The 23,874-nt window shown below is 35.4% G+C and overlaps 1 protein-coding gene and 1 long non-coding RNA gene across 2 annotated transcripts; one reads left to right on the top strand and one right to left on the bottom strand.

Moving 5' to 3' along the window:
* Nucleotides 1-19,601: 19,601 nt before the first annotated feature.
* On the bottom strand, nucleotides 19,602-23,559 carry LOC142523404 (protein GET1-like). Its single transcript, XM_075627187.1, has 7 exons — nucleotides 23,363-23,559; nucleotides 23,127-23,206; nucleotides 22,459-22,529; nucleotides 20,785-20,855; nucleotides 20,616-20,697; nucleotides 20,327-20,376; nucleotides 19,602-19,909 (listed from the first exon to the last, which is right to left on the bottom strand). Exons 1-7 carry the CDS (start codon nucleotides 23,471-23,473, stop codon nucleotides 19,838-19,840), a joined length of 537 nt encoding a protein of 178 aa, XP_075483302.1. The 5' UTR covers nucleotides 23,474-23,559; the 3' UTR covers nucleotides 19,602-19,837.
* Nucleotides 20,876-22,429, top strand: LOC142523405 (uncharacterized). Its single transcript, XR_012814641.1, has 2 exons — nucleotides 20,876-21,038; nucleotides 21,071-22,429. It is a non-coding gene; the product is annotated as an uncharacterized LOC142523405 (long non-coding RNA).
* Nucleotides 23,560-23,874: the final 315 nt, after the last annotated feature.

Here is a 23,874-nt window from a genome sequence, read left to right as displayed (position 1 = left end):
TGCGCGAGCATATGTTACCAACGTCCAGAGAGCCTCGCGCATATGCGCGGAAGGCGTCGCGTATATGCGCGAGCTGCCGAGAAGTGATGTGCGATGACCAGTAGGTCTCGCACATATGCGCCGGTTGATGTCGCGCATATGCGCGAGACGTGTTTTATGAAGGATGATCCACTTGGCTTCAGCATGCATCGTTGATGTATATATATATATATACACAATGCAATTCCCTTCATAATTTTGCAAGAAAACCGAGAAAAGGGCAAGGGGAAAGTGATAGAAAATCCTTACGCCTTTTGTGAGAAATTCGTCTGTCGATTTTAAATCCGACTTCATTACTGTGTTCCTATCGACGTAGGCTATAACTGGACGTAAGTTTTACTACGTTTTGATATGTTTTGAAATTATGATGTTGTCAGAATTGAATGGAATTCATATATGATGTTCTTGACATGTTAGACATCATAGAATCGAAGTCAGATTAAGAAACGGACTGATTATGGAATTATTATGATTTTCGGAGTCGATTTGATTAAGAATCGATATCAGATTTATATCATCGTTGAGATTCTGATTTCTACCGATTTTAATTATGAGTTCTGGTATTATATCTGTGATGTTGAAATTGACGGGGTTATCGAGATTGTATTATTATGCCGTCGAAACATCAGTTGATTGATATTGATCAGATTCGGTATTGATTTAGATGGTATTGTGGTATCGTAAGTCGATTGGCATTTATCAGATTATGTTTTGATTTGAGTATTAATCAGAACAGGTTTTGAACTGAGTCATGTACTGATATTGTATCTATTCGATTGTCATTATCAGATTTGGGTATGGACATAGTTGAATTTGGGACTTCGTCTTCGTCGGACCAAGAAGATAAAGGTATAAATTAATGTTGAGTTGGGATTGCACAACTCGAGTGATGTTTGGCTCGAGTTTCTCTAAATCACATAATTTACTTTATTGCATTGATATTTGCATTGATGTGATTGACGTACTTGTTCTCTTGATTTATAGATAGCAGGTATTAGACGACTAATCTTGGGACAGAAGTGCCTGATAGTGGCGGGATAGCCACGGGCACATTGTACGATGTCACAAGATAGTGTATTGGCGATAGTACCAAAGTCTGTTACCGGATGTTTGGCTATCGATGTGGATAGAAATGTGGCTTCTTCTATTACTGGTGATCGGTACTGTATCGATATGGATAGAATCGTAACTCTTCTATTATTGATGATCGATATCATATCGATGTGGATAGAATCGGAGTTTCTTCTATTACTGGTGATCGATACTTTACCGATGTGGATAGAATCAGAGCTTCTTCTATTACTGGTGATCGATACCCTATCGACGTGGATAGAACTGGAGTCTTTTCTATTACTGTTGGTCGATATGAGAATGCCAACTTCTGGAAACCGGGATCCCTAGACTAGGATTGAGTCTAGTCTTAAATGTGAAGTCATGAGTCTAATTGACAGTTTATATTGAGTTATGTTGATTATGTTCCTGAATATGGTACATGATGAATTATGTTCCTGATGATTGTACAAGTTTAGAATAGGATTTATTCTTGATATGGATTTATATTCCGATCTGAATACATGTTAGAAATAACTGTTATATGCTTTTATATTGTTTTTATGATTGCATGTATACATGATTTATACTGAGAATGTAATTCTCACCGGAGTTATCCGACTGTTGTCTTGTTTGTATGTGTGCATGGCAACAGGTGGGATAGGATCAGGGTCAAGAAGAGAACGAGGCTGGACGTGGAGATCCGGGCTTCGAAGCAACTTAGGATTCAGCACTGATATATAGTTGAACCTAGTTGAATTCTTGTAGATAATACAAGATTTATATGTTTATGTTTAGTATGTAATCTGAATTGAATTACATTACGTTTCCGCTTTGTGTTTAAAAAAAAAAAATTAGACCCTGTTTATTATATAATTGTTTGAATTATTTCTAAAGACAATTAAGGAATGAATTAGCGTCCGGGTCCCCGTACCTCAATACAAAAATCCCAATGGGTTAGAAGTCCTCTTATGTTTTGTGGAGACCCCTTGAGTTTCATGTGTATTTTTTCCCCTCAAACTTGAAGTTTTCCTTAGAAATAATTGGAATTAGAATATAGAGATGCATCAAAGATCCCAATGGGTTTGAAGTTTCAACACCAACCGACATGTTCTGTTCTGATAAATGTGGTTGATGATGTGGACCTTCACCTCACTGCATCAGCTTTCAATACCCTTTAAATGATAAATAAATTGAGTGAAATTATTATTATTATTTTTTTGGGTTTTATTACCTTTTGAATGTTCATTATTCTTTCCCTAAATAAATTGTATACATTTTCACCTATCTCGATCAAATTTGTGATCGGTTCGAAGAGCATATAGAGACTTGTAGATCTATGGCGGATGATATATAACTGGTAAATATTTTCTTGCTGGTTTCAATTTTGTCCTGACCTAGTTGATCATGTATCGATGGTGTTGATAGACAAAAACAATTGAGAAATTATTATTTAATTTACTTAGATATTATTCAAAATTCATGTTTTTAGATGTATAAAATAAAATAAAATTGGACATGCCATTTAAATATTTTCACATTTTAAGACAGGTGATGCCCAGAAATGTTTTGAACACACTCAAAAACTAAAATATAACAAATTGCATGTACTTCGTGTGCTTTATAGAAGTCCTAGTAGAAATTGGAACTTAAGTTTAAGGCCGACAAAATTTCCTAAAAATTCTGACTCATAAATAATTCCGCTTCGAAAATATCTAGACCGGCATTTTTCTCGATCCAAGTTTTTGGGAATTTGCCCAAGCCGGTCAATGTTGGAAGAAAGATCGAGCAAATAACCTCTACTTGATGAGATTCTCGAAATAATATTATTAATAATTTAATATATTATTAGGTTGAAAACCATATAGAAATTAGCTAATTCTTTAAAGACAAAAACTTGTGTGAGACGGTCTCACGGGTCATATTTTGTGAGACAGATATCTTATTTGAGTCATTAATGAAAAATATTATTTTTTATGCTAAGAGTATTATTTTTTATTGTGAATATCGGTAGGATTGACTCGTCTCACAGAAAAATATTCGTGAAACCGTCTCACAAGATATCTACTCTTCTTTAAATTGGGTAGCCCGCCAATAGATGATACTTTTAAGGCTTAAATTAAATGGTATACTAATTAATTCAAATAAATAAAGAGAATTTTCTTAATTTAAAAAACCCTTTTATATTAAATATTATATAATATAACTTTAATATTTTAAAAATTCTAAAATACCTTCATTTACCTTTTTAAGTATATCAACTAATTACAACTTTTAGTGAAATAAGAATTATTCGATATGTGCTAAATTAAGTAATTTCATGCTAAAGATTAACTTTCTATATTAAATTCATTTTTTCCTCCGAAAATTTTGTCCTAATTTCAATCATTCAAGCATTAACACCCAAATGCTTAGTCTATTTGAAGAAGTGAAAGTATTATACATTAATCAATTTTTACGAATAAGATATTTAAATTATATGAGTAAAAAGCCACTGGAGATTTTATAAATTCGAATTTTTTAAAAATAAACTAAAAAAAAACAAATTACATTCTAATATTTTGTTTTTCTAAAATAATTTCTTTGTTAAGAAGAAAATTATATATAAGTTTTGGTGATATCAAACAAAACTGATATAACTCAAACTTACATTAAGACTTTTAAAATGAACTAAACAACATTATAAGTACGATTATCAACCTACACTCTTACAAGCTAAATTGAATAGATAGATCGAGCTGCTCAAATATTTTCGATCTGATACGGTTTCTTCATTAATATCACTTAAACTAAGTTGTTCGAACAAAACAAATAAACTCGAAGACTAGTTTGTCAATATTCTCTAAAGACAAATAGTCTATATTAGGATCGATTGTAAGTGAAAAAGTTTTTAGAATGAGGGTTGAATAAACACTTGACAATTTTCACAATCTTTTCGAATAATGAGTCAGTTTAGTGATAAACTGAATTCAGGAATTTTGTTGTAGATGTCAATCAGTTAACTAATGAAAGTGCGAAAATAAACTGAATGACAGATAGAATAAAACTGAAATTAAGGGACTCAAGATTTGTGGATGTTCGGAGATTTCAACACTCCTGCGTCACCCCTTCTATCTCGAAGATATTGATCTATACAAATATTTGTACAAACCCACTTCAGTTTGGACTTAACAATGTCAAAACTGAAACTCTTAGTTTCAATACAATTTATCAGTACTCAACTGATGTGTAACTTCTTAGCACAACTGATCTCTACAAGATCGAATAATACAACAATGAGTGTTTGTGCTTTTAAGCTCAAAGTATAGCCTGAAAGTTATGAATGTGTATACTAAGCGTGAGCATTTGAGGGATTTTTAAACTTGAAAGAATATGCACAGAGTTCTGCTTGATAACTTGACCACTTTCGTAGCTTGATTACTTGATTACCTTTCTTCAGCTGATCTTCTCAGCTATTTATAGGCTTTGTTTCTAACGGTAACAGTGAATGCATTTTGAATATTTATATCCGTTGTATATCCACGTCAACGTACTTCTGACAATCTACACTGTAGCTTTTCTGAAATGCGGAGTTCCTACTATACGTTGCAGTCTGCTCTTGTACAATTGTCGGTTGATAGCTACGTTCCTTAACTGATGACGTGTCAAACTGATTTATCAGTTGACATAGCCGATAGGATTAACTGATTGCTCTCAACTGATTGTAGTGTAACTGATTAGTTCCAACTGATCATCCAGTTGACTACATAGTTCAGTTGCCTTTGATTATATATGCACTAATCTTCAGTTCGGACAACTAACAATTTACGAATTTTTAGACTAGTTACTTTCAGTCTTTTTGATCAGTTGTTCAATCTTTTCACGTTCAATTTGTCAAACTCTGAAATTAAGTTTCCAACAGTCTAGCTCTGAGTATAATAAAGTTGTCAACAAGGACAAAAGATAGAATATATGTTGGTTACCACTTTCAGCTAGTGTCCAAGGAATTTGAGATGGCCGGTACTATATTTGACAAAACAACAAAGACACGTTGCATAAGTGTCTAAGCGTCTGCTACCTAGTACATCTATGAGCACTATATATATTTATTAACATTGGAGACCAACACCTATAAGTAAGAAATGTATCAAGACCGAAGACCTTTCTGAACAACTATTGTTTATCAATCTTGTTCAAGCATTCAAATATCACAACATTCTTCAAATGATTCATCTTTTAAGCTGTTTTTGCTCACACTAAGTTTACCATCAGATCGATTAAGGATCAATAGTGAGCACTTTGTATTCTCACTTATCATTTAAACACGAGCATTGTTGTATTGTGAGAATCAATTATAACTATCAGAAGACAATTTCTTAATAGATCAAGTTGAAGTAAAGAGTACCAGAAGTTTCATCTTATTAGGGTTGTAGAACCAAGCTGAAGAGGATTTCTACAAGTTGTTGTACCAATTAAATCTTTTAGTGATATATTTCTGAAAATAGAAGAGGATACATATAAGCTTATCCTTCGAACTTGCATAAAAAATTCTTGTCTCTTTAACTAGTATTACTTACTTGTCCTCTTAAGATTATTATATGCGCTGATAAGTCAATTGACGTAAATTGAGCTATTATTTTTATATCATACTCACTAACTAATTTGAGCATTTTCTGCACTTAGAACTTGATTCTAGTAGCTCAAATTACTCAGTTCGATTGGAATAATGACTTGAGCTGTTAACACGGCCTAAGCTTAGCATTATTTGACTAATTTTGAATAACACTTCATTCAAACCCCTTTAAAATGTTATATTCAATCCTAATAAGTGGTATCAAAGCGGTTTATTCCAATCTCTGAAAATTGATATACCAAATGACCTCCTTTAAAAAAATTCATATGTTTTCGATTAGAAAATTCAAATGCACGAACATCTATCAGATCAAGACGATGACATGTGATATGTCATCATGGACCAATGAATATCATGAAAGCAAATACAGTTGTCGCTGTAACAGATGATGCTCCTCAAATGGTAGAAAAACCCAGAATATAATGGATTGCCGAGGACAAAAAGAAAGCAAATATGGAAAACACTGCAAAATATATCTTTTATAAGACATTAGATAAAAATATGTTTAGTAAAATTAAAACATGCTCAACTTCTAAAGAAATTTGGAAAAACCTAATCCAACTTTGTGAAATGAATGATCAGATAAAGGAGAACAAGATGATGGTGGCCATGCAGAAGTTTGATAACATCAAAATGAAGGTCTGAGAAACGATGAACGAATTTGATGAAAGGTTCAACAACATAGTAATCGAGCTGGAAGCACTTAGAATAACTACAACAACAGGGAGGTTGCACTTAAAGTGATGAGAGCCTTACCAAGAAAATAGGATATCAAGACCATAGCCATGAGAGAGTCCAATGATCTGAACAAGCTCGAGTTACATAATATGTTCGCTGATCTAAAGAACTATGAATTCGAGCTAGGAACTAGAAATGAAGAAGAACCATAAGTTCCGCTAGTTACAAAAGCCCTTGTCGCAACTAAAGAATCCCCATCCAATTCAGTGAATAGCTGAGCAATGACACCAAGTCATTATTTGTCAAAAAACTTAGGAAGTTCATGATGAAGAATAACTATGATCTTCAAAAATCTTATAAAAAGAACAATTATAATAAAGAATCAAATTCTTCTGATCAAGCTTGTTCATTGTCGATTGCACTAAACTAAAGAAAGATGACAAAAAGTCATCTGACAAGAGTAAAACCAAAGACGAGGAGAAATTCTTTAGAAGAAAGAGAGAACATAAGGTGTTGATAGCAGAAAAAAGTAAGAGCGAGTGAGCTGAGACAAACTCAGAAACTGCCAGCTCAGATGATGACTCTAGCGATAGTGATGAAGAATCGGTTATGAAAATTTGGAATCCAACCTTGATGAGCTATTCGACTTTACTTCTAATGAATTCACAGTAGACGATCTAATCAATGCACTAAATGAGATGTAATTGATTATAAAAGACTTTCGCAAACATTTGACGAAGTCAAAGAATAAAACAAATGTTTGACACATAAGTCTAGCAGCTCGAGCTCTAAATAGCTCAATGAATTGGACAGTCTTAAGACAAAAGTTAATATGCTCACGACTGAAAATGTTAATATGCGATATGAAATCCAAGTCATTATGATTGAAAATCAAAGGTTCACTAATCTAGTCAACAGTTGGAGAAAGTCTTCTATTTTACTTGAAAAAATGCATAAAGGTAAAAAACAAGCTGATGACAGATCAGACCTAAGCTTTGTTCATAATGAATGCAACTTTTCTGAAATAAATAATCAGTTATGTCTAAAAAAAGAAAATTCTAAAAATATAGATTTTTCCAGATCAAACACAATATTGGAACATTTAGGACCTGAAATTCAAGTCAGCAAACATGTCTATCAAAAGAACAATGAAATGCACCGTGGACTTGGATATGTAGAACCTAATAGTTCCAAGTCAGGTTGGCTCAGGACCATACTAAGCCAAAATAGATATGATCATCATTCCAAGTCAAGCTGGTATGGTAAGAGTTACGATATTGGGAAAAAAATACTATCAATTCTTATTGTCACGAGAATTGGGAAGAATAATTATGGGATGGGTCCCTACCTGATCCCACCTTACTTAAGTTTGCATGAGGGTATCCGCAACCCTAAACCAACAAATTCAACTTCATTATGAGACCTACTATGCAACATCATTATCACATCAAAATTTAAAAACCTACAACGTTTATAAATCTCTCAATATTAACATAAACCTTAAAATAAATTTCTCTAGTCTGACTTGTTTACACATCATTCTACATTTTTTATTTACTATATTTATTTATAATCTTAATTTATATACTATATAAATATATATTTATGATATTCATTTTAATTAATTTATTAATAGTATATATTAATTTTATTAATAAATAATATTTTTAAGCATTAAATCATTACAGTGAGATAATAATTAAAACATTCATAATTAATAATAAAATTATTTTTTACTAATTGAATATGTTGCCCAAATGTGTTCAACCAAAACGGCTCGAAGCTAGTGATTTCTTCCCTATCATGTCACTCGCTATAATTTTGGAGATACTTCAGAAATTATTAGGCAGAGCCTTATCACTATTCGTGTTGGTGGAGGAGAGTCTTCATCAGACCAATTGACTTATTCATCTCTTTTATCCTCAATAATCATGTTGTGCATAATAATGTATGTGTACATAATATTTCTTAGGTCATTCTTGTGTCAATATCGCACATGACCTCTAACTATTGTCCAACGAGCTTGGAGCACTCCAAATTCCCGCTCCACATCCTTTTCCGAGACTACTGTTTCTCCTTGAATATATTCTTCTTGGGATCCTCGAGGCATGTAAAGCTCTTCACAAATGCAACTTATTCCGATAGATACCATCTTAAAGATAATATCATTTTGTATAATATGTTTCGTTGACCGTGAAATTAACATCTGTAACATTTTCTTGTAGGACAGCGTTGAATAACGATGATTCGTTAAGAACATTTACATCATTATGCGACAGTGCAATGCCAAAAAAAGCATTTAATATCCACAAGTATGCAAGCGCGACCGCTTCAAGAATTATTGTTGGGACATCGTAATCGCCTCTAGTAAATTGTATTTTCCAATCTACAGGGCAATTCCGCCACTCCCAATGCATGCAATCAAGTCCTCCCAACATTCCAGGGAACTCGTCTTTCTCCTCATGCATTTGAAGCAATTGTTGAGCCATTGCCATGGACTCTTGCTTTTCGGGAAGTTTCAAAACTCCATTGTTAATTTAATCCTACAAAATATTCTTAAAAGCCCAATAAAACTTAGTGGCATGATTATATGAGTTGTGGTACTTACAATATTCTCGTTCCTTCAGCTCTTTCTTTGGATAAAACTCTGTGATCTGGTGAGAAAGTGATAAATTCCTCTTTTACCAGAAAATCAAAAACCTCATCAGTATTCGATACATCAAAATTGTTGTTGGAACTTTTCAAGTTCACAATCTTGATTTTGATGTTAACAAAACTTGTTAATTTGTGTTACTAATAATCTACCTTAGTGTGCAGAAGCTAGGATCAATCACAAGCTGTTTACATCACAAATTGAATCATTCTAACTGTTACGTCAATTGAGTAGTCCAGCTGATTGTCCAGTTGATAGGTGGTTGATAAGTGCAAGATTTGCACTTAATTTATATAAGAATTCATTTTGAATTATGTTAGTTTCGAACGGAATTATGCGGTTTTTGTTCGTTTTTGTTGTCACTGCAGGAGTTGAGGAAAATAGTGCAAAGAAGCAAGATAACACACCAAGAAGTGCACACCATCGGAAAGAGGTGCGCGCGCGGCCGCACCACTTCACGCGCAGCCGCGCGAGCATACATGCAAGACATCGACCGCGCGCGCACAGATGAAGCACGCGAGCAGAAGCTTGCGCGCGGTCGCGCCACTACACGCGCAACCGCGCGCGCATGGATACAGCTCACCAACCAGAAGCTTGCGCGCGGCCGCGCGACTTCATGCGCAACCACGCGCGCAGCGTCCAGAAAATTTATAAAACGCGCGTCGCTAGGTCAGATTCGGGAGAGAGCCGCCGTGGGAAAGAAACACACGAGAAAAACACTAGTTTCGGAGAGAAAAACACACGGGATAGAGGCACGGAAAGGAGACGAAGATATAGAGTGCAAAAAACAATCACAAATACGAAGAACGACGGATCTGGGGACGGAGACGACACTTCGGACTTGTCATATACTCTCTCGCCTTTATATTTTCTTGTATTTCGATGTCTAAACCTTCGAATATGTGTTTTTTTTATTTAGAATTCATTATGAAATAATTTTCTTGTCTAGAGAATGACGTAACTTTGTGGATACGATGATTTGACGCAGTGGTTTATTTGATTGAATTCCGCTCTTGTTTAATTATGTTCTCTGTGTTTATTTCACTGCAATTTACTGGCCATAAATTGTTTGTTGTTTGATTAATTCTATAACTCGGGAGAGGGACTAGGAATATAGATCATTAGAGGCACATCGTTGAATGTTTATATCGTTCGGAAGGCGTATAACTTTAGCGAGGCTTAGGTAAGAACATCATTTGCACTTATCAATTAAACTTAGATTTTATTAGGAATAATTGAATCGAAGTTTGATTGATACAATTTATTCGTCACTTGGGAAAGAGAGAATAAAATAATTAAGTGTTCTTGGTCATTAAATAATTGAAATTCATGAATATAAATTCAACTGGGAATATTTATCGTGGAAACTTAGTGAAATCATTTCTCTAGATATTTTCTCTCATTGTTATTTCTCAACTCGGTGATTTGATTATTTATTTGTTTTCAATTAATTCGTTTAATTAAACCAAATCTCTTTTAATTTTTCTAAATAAAGCTGAGACTATTTTAATTATAAGCATTGATATAATTTTAATTCACACTCCTCGTGGGATCGACACTTGTGCTCAAAATTATATTTTACTATAACTTGACGTCGTGCGCTTGCGAGCAATCAAGAAAACACGCAACAAGTTTTTGACGCCATTGCCGTGGAGTGTCAAAATTTGAATTTATATCAATATTGTTACCAATTAGTCTAAATTTTAATTTAGAGCCTTTATTTTTATTTTATATCGATTGAGTCATTCATTTTTCTCTGTGTGACAGTGCATGCGAAGATCGCAAAGCCCTGACTTGCTTATCTTTGATCCAGAAATCGAAAGAATTGCACGGAGGCTACGAAAAGCTAGAAAGGAAGAAATCCTAGCCATGGCTGAGAACAGAGAGAATGACAGACATATGCCGCCAGAGGCTATACCGATCAGAGATCACTTCAGACAAGTGATCAATGCACATTATTCTGGCATTGCTCGGGGGATCATAAATGCCAACAATTTCGAGCTGAAGCCTACCCGATCAATATGGTTCAACAAAACCAGTTCGCTGAAACTGCTACTTCAGATCCTCACGTTCACCTGAGAACCTTCTTGGAAATCACAGATACGGTAAAAATTAATAACGTTCCTGACGATATTATTAGATTGTGTTTGTTTCCATTTTCTCTCAGGGACCAAGCAAGAGGATGGCTCTAATCACTTCCGCTGGGGAGCATCACAACGTGGCAAGAGCTGGCAACAAGATTTCTGTCTAAATATTTCCCCCTGCAAAGTCTGCACAGTTGAAGATTGAGATCAGTACTTTCAGGCAGAATTATTTTGAGCAACTCTATGAGGCGTGGGAAAGGTATAAGGAGTTGTTGCGGAGGTGCCCAAATCATGGTTTTGAAGACTGGGTACAAATCGAGCTTTTCTATAATGGATTGAATGGTCAGACACGGACAACGGTAGATGCAGCGGCAGGTGGCACGATCTTTGCCAAATCCCCTGCTCAAGCCTATGACTTGCTTGAGCAGATGACTATTAATAGCTACTAATGGCCGTCTGAGAGGTCAGGAGTACCGAGGACAGCTGGAGTTTATGCTGTGGATCCTATCACATCACTCACTGCGCAAGTATCAGCATTGACTACACAGCTAGCAACCATGAATAAAGTGAGTACATCAAATACTGAGGGACCATTGGTTGTCGTTGAAGAATCGCAAATTCCTGAAGAAGTGCAGTACATCAACAACAAGAACTTTGGAGGCTATGGAGGATATCGAGGTAACCCTCCTCCTAACACTTATCATCCTGGTTTGAGAAACCATGAAAATTTTTCATACGCAAATAATAAGAATGTGTTGAATCCTCCACCGGGGTTCAATACATCAAACGGGGAAGGGAAGCCGTCATTTGAGGATTTAGTTGGGACATTCGTTTCTGAATCTGGCAAGAGGATGGCTAGGACTGAGTCTAGGCTTGACAACCTAGAGACACACATGGCGAATATTGGTGCTTCTTTGAAAATCCTTGAGTCGCAAGTGGGGCAGATAACGAGGCAACTCACGTCTCAACCGTCAGGCGCAGTCCAAAAGACTGCAGACCCAAATCTGAGAGAAGTGAATGCCATTTTTATACAGCATGAAGAGTTTGGTGTGGTAGACAGAGAAGAGAAGGAGGTTGAACACACACCTGTTCGGGATGAAAAGCCAACTCCAACCAAAAGAGCCCGAGGTAAGAAATATGAGGGGTATGATTTAAATCAATGCATTGATATTTCTTTACTTCCCTACCCCCAGATATTTTTACAATTACAAGCTGAATTTCAAAAGAAAAAAGGTCTTGAAGATCTCAAGAACCTACACACTAATAATGAGTTTGCAGATCAGGTGGAAGGTGAATTTACTGAAGGAACACGAAGAAATCGTCCTCAGAAGTTGCTAGATCCCGGTGAATTTATTATGCCATGTGAAATAGGGGGTAAATTGGTGGAAAAAGCTCTATGTGACTCAGGAGCGAGCGTGAATATAATGCCAAGTTCTCTCTACGAGAAACTTGGATTGAGCAAGATGAAGCCCACATGACTAAGCTTATAGATGGCAGATAAATCGATCAGGACACCGTTGGGTATTGTTGAAGATGTTGAACTTCGGATCGATAAACTGAAGGTTCTAGCAGGGTTCGTGGTACTTGACATGGAGAACAGTCAGAATGTTCACGTCATTCTAGGTCGACCATTATTGGCTACTGTTGGAGCCATCATTGACGTGAAACGAGGAAAGTTGACCATGGATGTTGAAGGTCAAAGGGTGGAAATCAAGGCATCTGAAAGTTATCACGACCCACCTTGAGCAGTGTAGTGACAGTCGAGCTAACGACGTTAAACTAAGCGCTGTGTGGGAGGCAACCCACAAAAAAATTTTTTAGCATTCGTTTTGTTTTTATTATTTTATTTTATTTTACTCCCTTAGTTGTTAATTTTAACCACCACCAGATCTACCGCCGCAACACATGGACGATGAAGCTGAAGATGCTGCGAACGATGACTCGAGCCCCGAGTTCTGACACTCGTACGCGAGGTATGTGTTGTCGTGTTCTTTATTTCTATACATTGAGGACAATGCATACTTTAAGTTTGGGAGGTGAATTTACTTGCTTGTTAAAATTATTATTATATATTTTTTTATTGCTCAGTAGTTAAATTGATTTTTTTTCTTCTTTAGTTTTTATTTATTTTTTGCATGCTAGATTTGTTAGGAAGAGTCATTGATAAGTAAAATGTGTGACCGATGATAAAAATTGAATTGCGGTCCTGAAGTATATATGTGTTCATGATATCTTAGGAGTCACAATTATTTTGCATTGTCGTGTTTGTTGATACTATCGTTGCTTAGAGACAAGTTGCATGTCTGTGATGCTAAATAGACGATGGAGATCTGATTCTTGGTAATTCTTGCATGACATTGATTGACACTTTTGCAAACATAGAAATGATCTAGGCAATTTTTCACAATATCTTTGGGCCTATGTTCTTTGTTTACTGTCAATTATAGCCCTTTGAGCTTCGAGTTAATTGAGATGCTTAAAATTTCTTTTGTACCTACGTCGTATATCATTTTTGGTTGAACAAATGCATGTGATTAGTTTGTATGAGATGACTAATGGATTGATGGTAATCTAGAACTTGTTTGAGCACTTTTCGAGGCGAAATACAGATAATATGTGACATAGTAATGATTTAGGCGATCTTTGGAGCCGTTTTGAGCCTTCGAGCCTACCAAATGAACATGAAATATCCCTAGTGTCCTATTTTGAGTCTACAAAAAATCAAGTGGTGTATGTCAATGACATACAATTAGCCCCCACTTGCATCTATTCTACATCCCACAACGACTACCTAATGAAGCTTATACACTTATTGTCCTACCTAATTTTGAGAGAAATAAGTTCATGGGTGTTGTAATGATTCAAATACTCCTTGAAAAGAAATGAAAAGTTAAATGTGCTAAAAGGAGTTGAAAAGAGACAAGAAGAAGAAATACAATAAAAAAAAAGTGAATCAAAAGTGGTGAAAAAGAAAGTATATGGGAGATGAAGGATATGAATGAGAAGAAAACAATGAGTGGTTGGTGAATGAAAAGAGAATGTAAAGGAGTGAAATTGATGAAGCTCAAATATTTCTCTCAAAGTTTGATCTCCATACCTTTATTGTAGCCATGAGCCGTAGCCCTAACATTACAAGCCGATAAGACCTATTAACCTTGTCAGATTTATCCAATATACTAGTGGAGAAAAGTTGTTCAAGTCAAGCTTATGGATACCTGATAAACATGGTTAACGAGTATAGACTTTAATCATTTGCATGCAAGCATCTCATTATGTGATTTCATTTTTGGTATACTTGTGTTGAATATTTATTGAACCAATTAATCACCGATAAAGTCCTAGGTGATTTGTGAATGTGAATTTGTACTTTAATGAAATGTGAGTCAAACTGAACTGAAGATCTCTTGAGTTTATAAGGCTAGTGGGTGTTGTAAATTTATTTGAGCATTCGATGGGGTAAATGAACATTGACATATCACACACACACGTGACTCCTTAGGAAATCGTGAATTACATGAAATTAGATAAGTCGGAGGGCAGTATCACCTTTTGCATATCCATCACTATAGTCGTTAGCGTTAATTTTTCCTTGATTATTTGCTTTTATTTTATTTTGCTCGGGACTAGCAAAAGTTCAAGTTTGGGGGGTTTGATAAGTGCACGATTTGCACTTAATTTATATAAGTATCCATTTTGAATTATGTTAGTTTCGAACGGAATTATGCGGTTTTTGTTCGTTTTTGTTGTCACTGCAAGAGTTGAGGAAAATAGTGCAAAGATGCAAGATAACACACCAAGAAGCGCACACCATCAGACCAAGGTGCGCGCACGGCCGCGCCACTTCACGTGCAGCCACGCGATCATACATGCAAGACATCGACCAGAGAGGCGCGCGCAGCAGCGCCACTTCTCGCGTGATCGCCTGCGCACAGATGAAGCACGCGAGCAGAAGCTTGCGCGCGGTCACGCCACTACACGCGCAACCGCGCGCACATGGATACATCTCACCAACCAGAAGCTTGCGCGCGGCCGCGCGACTTCATGCGCAACCGCGCGCGCAGCGTCCAGAAAATTTATAAAACACGCGCCGCTAGGTCAGATTCGGGAGAGAGCCGCCGTGGGAAAGAAAAACACGAGAAAAACACACGGGATAGAGGCACGGACAGGAGACGAAGATCTAGAGTGCGAAGAACAATCACAAATATGAAGAACGACGGATCTGGGGACGGAGACGACACTTCGGATTTGTCATCTACTCTCTCGCCTTTATATTTTCTTGTATTTCGATGTCTAAACCTTCGAATATGTGTTGTTTTTATTTAGAATTCATTATGAACTAATTTTCTAGTCTAGAGAATGACGTAACTTTGTGGATACGATGATTTGACGCAGTGGCTTATTTGATTGAATTCCGCTCTTGTTTAATTGTGTTCTCTGTGTTTATTTCACTGCAATTTACTGGCCATAAATTGTTTGTTGTTTGATTAATTCTATAACTCGGGAGAGGGACTAGGAATATAGATCATTAGAGGCACATCGTTGAATGTTTATATCGTTCGGAAGGCGTATAACTTTAGCGAGGCTTAGGTAAGAACATCATTTGCACTTATCAATTAAACTTAGATTTTATTAGGAATAATTGAATCGAAGTTTGATTGATACAATTTATTCGTCACTTGGGAAAGAGAGAATAAAATAATTAAGTGTTCTTGGTCATTAAATAATTGGAATTCATGAATATAAATTCAACAGGGAATAATTATCGTGGAAACTTGGTGAAATCATTTCTCTAGATATTTTCTCTAATTGTTATTTCTCAACTCGTTGATTTGATTATTTATTTGTTTTCAATTAATTCGTTTAAGTAAACCAAATCTCTTTTAATTTTTCTAAATAAAGTTGAGACTATTTTAATTACAAGCATTGATATAATTTTAATTCACACTCCTCGTGGGATCGACACTTGTGCTCAAAATTACATTTTACTATAACTTGACGTCGTGTGCTTGTGAGCAATCAAGAAAACACGCAACAGTGGTTCAGCAGGAGAACCTTAAAAGCCTGGCCAGCCGAAGGAGTGCTCCATGATGAAGAAACACAGCTGATCAGTTCAACTGAACGAGAGTAAAATCAGTTCAACTGATTTCACCAGCCCAACTGAAGATCAATTCAGCTGATCAGTTCGGAGCATCAGTGATAATCTTTCTGTTGTAGATGAAGACAAACTCTTTCAGTGGATTCCAGCTGTACGTGAAGGTACAAAGCCATTGTCCAGTGAAAGGACAATAATGGACGTTGTATCAGAGCATTAAAGACAAAACGTTTCAAAAGGGCAGTCGGAAAGTCGAGACACAAAGAGTCTAAGAAACGAATTCAAGATGCAACAGATACAATAAATGAGTCTCACTGTACGTTCAGTTTTTCCGTCTATATAAAGAGAAGATCAGTGAAGACTCAACAATAAGATAAAAATAAGAACGATATACAGAGATAAAGAGATTCAACGCAAACAAGAGAGAAAAGAAAGGGCACACACATTGCACATCAGCTTTCAGAAGCATTCAGCCCAGAGGGACACTTTAACGTGTTATCTACTTAGTTTAGAAGCCACTTTCCCTCAGTGTGTGAGAACATCCTTGTTCAGTTCTTACACACAAACTCTCTCAACCACTCATATACAGTCTTGCACAGAGACGTTGAACTTGTGTATGTAGTCTTTGACACATAGACGTTAAAGAAGTGTTGGCTGGAAGGTGCTGTCTTCAGTCGTAGCTAGGAGTTCAGTTTAAGCAGTAGTGTAAGTCCTAGCTGAGTGGGTTTGTACAAAATGTTATATAAATCAAAGTCTTCTAGTGGATCCTACCCGAGGCGATAGAAGGGGTGACGTAGGCGCAGTTGAAATCTCCGAACATCCATAAACATATCTTGTGTATTTAACTAATTAACAAATGTTTTCAAATTGTTTAGATCAGTTAGAGTATCCGTCAGTTCAGTTGTCACCATAACTGAACTGATGAATGCAGAAACTAATCTACTATTTTTCGGTTATTCAGTTTACGTGAGATAAAATATTTTCTAATATAACAGTCTTCTTCACGAAGAATTACTTTGAGTTTCTTCCTCTTGGTTTTAAACCAAACTCGATTTAATTCATCTGTGTTAACATTCTTAGAACACGAGCTATTGCAGCTCATCGGAGAATATAGTGTTCGAAATGCCATTCAAGACACTAGCACACTCGGTCCTTCAATTGTACTTTATATCTTTTGGGAAGTGGGGGCTACTCTTCTTCTCTAGTTATATCAATTTATTTTTGAGCAAAAGAACAATCTCGAATCACTTGATCGAGTATCAGCCAACGCAATACCCTCCAATTCTTTATAATAGGACCTCATAATTTTTTTCTTTTTGTAGGACTCTTCCCTCAACAATTCCTTATATTCAGCAACTTTTGCAACCAACTCAAAGAAATTCCTAAACTCCAGACCTTGTAATTTCTTCCTCAATTCGAAATCTATCCCTATTGTGCTATTTTCACGAGTTCGATCTCAGGTAAGAACATATTACACCTATTTTTCATCTTTTTGAACATGTGGATAAACAACTCCACATATTCTCCTTTCTTTTGAGTCATTTTAGATAAATCGGCAATACATAACTCTGGTCCAGTTCTGCAAAACTGGGTGTGAAATTGTCTTTTCATCTCTTTTCAATTCATCACTAAATTCATGGGTAATGAGGCATATCAAACAAATGTGGTTCCTATGAGGGACTTTGGGAACAACTGCAACTTAAGTTGTTAAAGTTCTCTAAGTTGACCAACTCCTCACATCGGATAGTAAATATGGCTATGTGCTATATGCTAGATTGACTGTCATCCCCATAGAATATGCTAAAGTCATGAACTCTATAACTCCTGGGATAAGGATTATTCACATGTATGTAGTTTGGATAGGGCTTGTGGAACTCTGGACGGCCTATTTGTCGCAAAACCGGCACATATAACTCTTGAACAGTTTTCATCACCATTTCTGGATCAATTACGTGGATGTTCTTAGCTGGGAGTGGATGATAATAATAATGTGGCCGCGAGTTTGGAAACTTGCATTGAAACCAGCATTACCTCATTGAAATGCATCGTTGACAACCTCGTTGTAAAAACCAAGCTAATTCACTGGATTGTACATATTATAGAACTGACTGCAAATGTGGTCTTCGATTTCCACTTCCACTCCCCCTAGCATACACCACATTTCTTTGTCCAGCAAGTTATTTCCTTGGGTGAGATGGTATGTATTTGTATTCATGGCCAAGGAATACCCAAGTTGGGCGGTGAGTATCACATGCCTTACCACTCCGCGAACCTTGTCCCCCATCTTTGATACAATTGCTCTTTTGACTAAAACTGATGGATTGGGTTGTTTTGACTCATCAAAGCCTTCACATAGGCTAGTGTGCCAGTAGCTTCGATGATTCCTCCACCTCTTCTGAGTTATCCTTGGTTGGAGGATCTTGAGATGAATCTTTTGTTGATGCTTTCTTTTTTCCCAAACACTAGGCGGTTCTCTCCACTCTACGCATAACTCACGATCTTTTCCTGTATGCACGTTTCGTGAATAATTTAAATTCTCGGTGGGCTTCTTATCTGCTTATTTTTTCTTGGGCTGGAATTCAATTATTTGGATTTACATAATTAAATTAGGCTTGTACAATTTTAGCACAAACATTGTACAAAACGAAGCTTTTTCTTCAAACTTCGCTTCGTATTTAATCTGTGATTTTAGAACAATGATAAACCTGTCATCCAACCAAATTCCTTCGTGTTGAAAATTTAATATACACTACTGCCTCCTGAGCGTTTAACTTACCCGAATTCGTTCCAAATAGGCCGGGTTCAATCTAGCTAGACTCTTACCATACCTACTTATGTGTACTGTGTGCCCTCCTAAGGTAAATAAATTAAATAAATCATTTTTTGTAGATGTTTTCCGTTCTACATGTTTCTAGTTCCAAAAAACAATTTGTTTATATATTTATTTAGTAGTTAATTTATGTATATTATTTTGCGAGCTAAAATATTTTTTTGCAATTTAAATACTAACGATGCATTATTTTTAATATAAATAATTTATATTGTATTTGTTCTTTTCAAATAATAATATTATTCTATATTTATGTGTGTAATTTAGTGAATTCACTCAAGCCATATATAAATGTTTCATTTAAAAAATTTTGATAAATAAGATCAAACATAATATATCAAACTCCAAGGCTGAATGCCTAGTTTTTTATATTACACCACTAAAAAAAATTCAGATCAGAATTCAATTTTTGTGCACCAAAAAAATGAGATGAAAAAAAAAAACTAACATACAACAAAATCACCATGACCTCAGGATAATGAGAAAATAAAGAGGCTAATCAAAATATTATTTATACTAGTTACTCTGCACACGCGATGCATGTGTGTATAATTTTTTTTTATCATTATCGATGGACTAAAGTGAAATTTGACAAATTATGGAGGACTAAATTGATATTTGAATTGTTGAAATAAAAAAAATTAAAATAAAAATGTGTGTTGAATTTTTTTAAAAAAACAAAAGCGTAATATTAGTATCATATAAGGGTAAAGTTGGATGAAAAATTTGATGTCCTTCCTAGATAGTTACTATCATATCCTCAACTTTAATAAAATAGAATAAATATATTATCTCACGTTTACTTGAGTAGCTTCCTGCAGATAAACTTGCTAACCCGAGTGGACAGGATCAACCATGGAATGATTCCAACCTACAAAACCATTTTACCAACAATCAGAAACCTCATGTGGAAGAGAGGCATAACGAAAACTCGAGTTTCCTCTTCACTGTTGATTCAGGTGTTTGTAAACGAAGAGCGTTCCAGTCTCGTGACCATTGTCACTCTCATGTTCAGTAATTTATTTCATATGATGATCAATATCAATAGAACATAGAAACAAGAACAAAACGTTACGTAGATTGACCCCCTTTTGAGTAATAATGGTCCATTTTACACCATTTCAATGTTCTTTTAATTATGGAACATAAATCTGAACTTTTTTTTAAAGAAACGTGACGAAGCAGCATCAAGCATAAAAAACTTTGGGTTTGAAAATTGCAAATAAGTATTTTAATTATGAATTGATAAAAAACTTAAACTCTAGGTTTGAACTATGCTAATTGTTACCATTACACTGTCCTTCAAAGTTCCTCCTGCTCTCCAAGATAACACCTTACCTGCAGCAGTGGGACTAAATGTAAAGCCCTTTTGCCCAATAAACAGAAAATCACAGCATTAGCTCAATTTTTCAGGCACTCATACTAACAAGCAGACAGGAGATTTATTGGTCGAGCAAAGACAATGAATTGCAAGAGGAAGCTAATAAATTGGTTCAAGATTGTGATCAAGAATCAAAACTCCAAAATCAACAATAGAACTTCTAAAGAGAGAAAATTATGAAAGGAAAAAAAATTACCAAAGGGTTGCACAAGCTGATCAGATATCGTAGCCACCGGCATCCCCCAAAACCATAAAATCAGCAATGCGTACGCAAGGAACTGAGAAAAAACAGCAGAGTTCAATTCCAGAATATTTCAACAAATGCAACATTAGTATTCAAAAAATTCAAATGTTATTTGAGTGACCTTTGATGTTTTTAAGAGCTTTTCATAGGATTCCAATGATGATTTTGTATCTTTATTGTGTAGTTCTTGATCTGCATAGTACATCAAAATACTAGAAGCTTGAGCGTCTAATAAGATGCAGCAAAGCAACATGATATTACATAAAATGACAAGATGAATAGTGGCATGAAAAGACACGGACCTCAAATGTCCCAATGAAACATGAGAATTGGTAAAAGCATAATGTCAACTTAAAACAATCGAGACACTCATACGTGGAAATATCACAAAATGAAGTAAATCATAGACAGCAGAAAACCAAAGGATACGTAAGAGGAGTGCATTAACTTGACATTACAGAAATACTGATCAAGAAAGACACTATGAAAAGGACTACGCCATATAAGCTAGATACCAAACCATGGGGGGGCAAAAAGAGATGAGGGCAAGCAGCTTGGGATTCCTTGGATATGGAACCTCTGGAATAAAACATCCAGAGTCTAGGAAAATTGGTCAAATTAAATATCACATTCCCTGAGCAATCAGGCGGCATACCAGTGTGATTCCGGATCCAAATGGATCTTCTATTTAAAAAAATAGCTCATTCTCATAGTGACATTTGTGTTTTCCAATGTTCAAATAACCGATTAAGCAAGAATTAAGAGAGGAAACAAAAAGCAATGATGCCTGACTAAGCAAGAAATAAGAGAGGAAACAAAAAGCAATGATGCCCGACTATGCAAGAAATAAGAGAGGAAACAAAAAGCAATGATGCCCGACTATGCAAGAAATAAGAGAGGAAACAAAAAGCAATGATGCTGGCTATAATAATAAATAGGGAGAATCAACCATTGACTTTATGCAGATCACGTCACAACAGGACCAACTGAACTTCGCAAACTTTCCCTACTAGAATGCTCAACAGCATTTTATTGATTTGTTGTATAATCAAAACAATGCTCTTCACACAATAATGGCACTAACATTGAGTAAAAGGAGAATTTTATCATCAATCGGCCCAATCCACTCAGGAAAGTACCATCTCCGAACAGCTGAATAGTATGTCGTCGTTCAGAGCTTATACCCAATAATCAATCCATCAAAAGATAAGTGCTTCTAAGGATGTTCGTTATGATCCCAAGTTGTGGATCGTGTTAGCGGGGTTGATAGAATTATGATGAAAATCGAGGCTCGTTTTGGCAGAAAACCTAACGATCTCGTAGATGGTTTGAGTCTCGTTAAAGAGAATCTCACGATCTTTTAGTACTAAGCTTTCAAGAAAATTTCTGCTTAACCATTTATTTTCATGCAATCACTTATAAACACGTTGAATCCTTCTCCCTGTCAATTACTAAAAGATCAAGATAAATTTCCTTAACTACTAAAGATAAACTCAAATCCTAACATAAATAGAAGATCACCCTATGTATGGAGTGATCATATTATTCAAAAGAAGATAAGATAACAACAAACCACATTTCAAAATAAAAAATGATTGCAGAATGATTCATTGGGCTTGAACTTTCCATCTTGTTGTAGGCCCATGACAATGTGTCTGTTTAATACTTGTTTTGTAAAACAAAGATACAAATTCTGATTCACATCAACCTATAATGACTAACCAATTGCCACAAGACCTCATTAGCTGATCACCAAAAAAAGAAAAGTAGGACACGATTTTAAAAAATATCCTACTTTTTGCAAGCTCTTTTTCCTTGGATGCTGCCATCCTTCTCAGCTTTGCAGATTGTGCAAACGTTGAAGGCCTGAAATTACCAGGTTATATAATTACTAAATTTTATTCAACACACTAAATAAATATGGTAAAATAACATATCATATCCGCTCCTCCAGTTCTCCAAGATGAAGAGAAGCTAAATTGTCAAGCAATATAACACCGAATGCTTAGTGGTTCGTGATGTTTCAGTCTCGATGTTTCTCAAAAAGATACACACATCAAGTTCTTCAAACAATCATAAACTACTTATGCAGACAACATATAGGACAACCAACTGGGCAGTGTAAATCACCTTATGGCATAAATTTGACTGTAACATATGAAAAGCATGTGATAAATACTTGTTCAATGCACATCAAACTACATGTAAATCAAGCTGAGAGCCTAAATTTCATAAGCTCAAGAATGCTAATACACGGAGATATCAGCTGAGACAAAATGTGGCTAGGCTAGCTAGGTAGCACAATTGATTTTCCAATTTCGGAAAAACTTCACGATAGTGAATGAATGCTTTTCGTTTAACAAGCAAAAATTACATACTGTGATAATGAATTAGCCTTTCAGATCTCAATAAAGCATGAATAACTTGAATTTACAAGAAATAAATAAATAAACAAAAACTCACTGCGATAAGGAATTAGCCTCTTTCAAAAGCTGCTGGATCTCGGCTCGTAATTGAGCATCCACCTCACTCATTGATCCGCTCTACACAATAATACACAGAAAATTGTCAAAAAAAATAAAAATTAAATTGCTAATTTCGCAATCAAGAAAATAAAATCCAAACCAATCTAATATTTTTCCGATCATAATTGGAATTTGTTTAAAACGAGAATGGAGAATAAAAGAACCAAAGATTACCTTTTTCTTATACGAATCGAGGTATTTTGACGCGAAATGGAAACAGAAGACGAGGATGAAGATCACGGTGGCGGCCGCCGATTTCCCGCGCTCCGAAAGGGTTTCTTCCATAAACAGCAATTTATGGGGCTATGATGGGAAGAAGGCATCCAAAATACAAATCTCTCTGTGCTTTCCTCTTATTCTTTGTTGTTTTTGGAGATAAATTCAGCATTTATTTGAGGCAAATTTGTAATTTTGATCCATTTCTTTGAGATTTTTGCCTTTTGCAATTTTTTTTGTCATGTTTGTTTTTAAGATTTTGGTTTTAATTTTCAATTTTTTTGCTACTTTCAATTTTTTGCTACTTTAAATTTTTTGCCTCACTGCATCATCATACATGATTAAAAAAAAATATTACAGACAAATAACGAGTTTGAATACAGAAATTATAATTTAAAAAATTTCTTCAATAAGTTTAGCTTTAAAAATTCTTTAACTTAATGATTAAAGGTATGATTGCATGATTAAAT

This window comes from Primulina tabacum, chromosome 13, assembly GCF_025594145.1.
Source record: "Primulina tabacum isolate GXHZ01 chromosome 13, ASM2559414v2, whole genome shotgun sequence".
NCBI lineage: Eukaryota > Viridiplantae > Streptophyta > Magnoliopsida > Lamiales > Gesneriaceae > Primulina > Primulina tabacum.
This window is presented reverse-complemented; position numbering and strand designations above follow the sequence as displayed.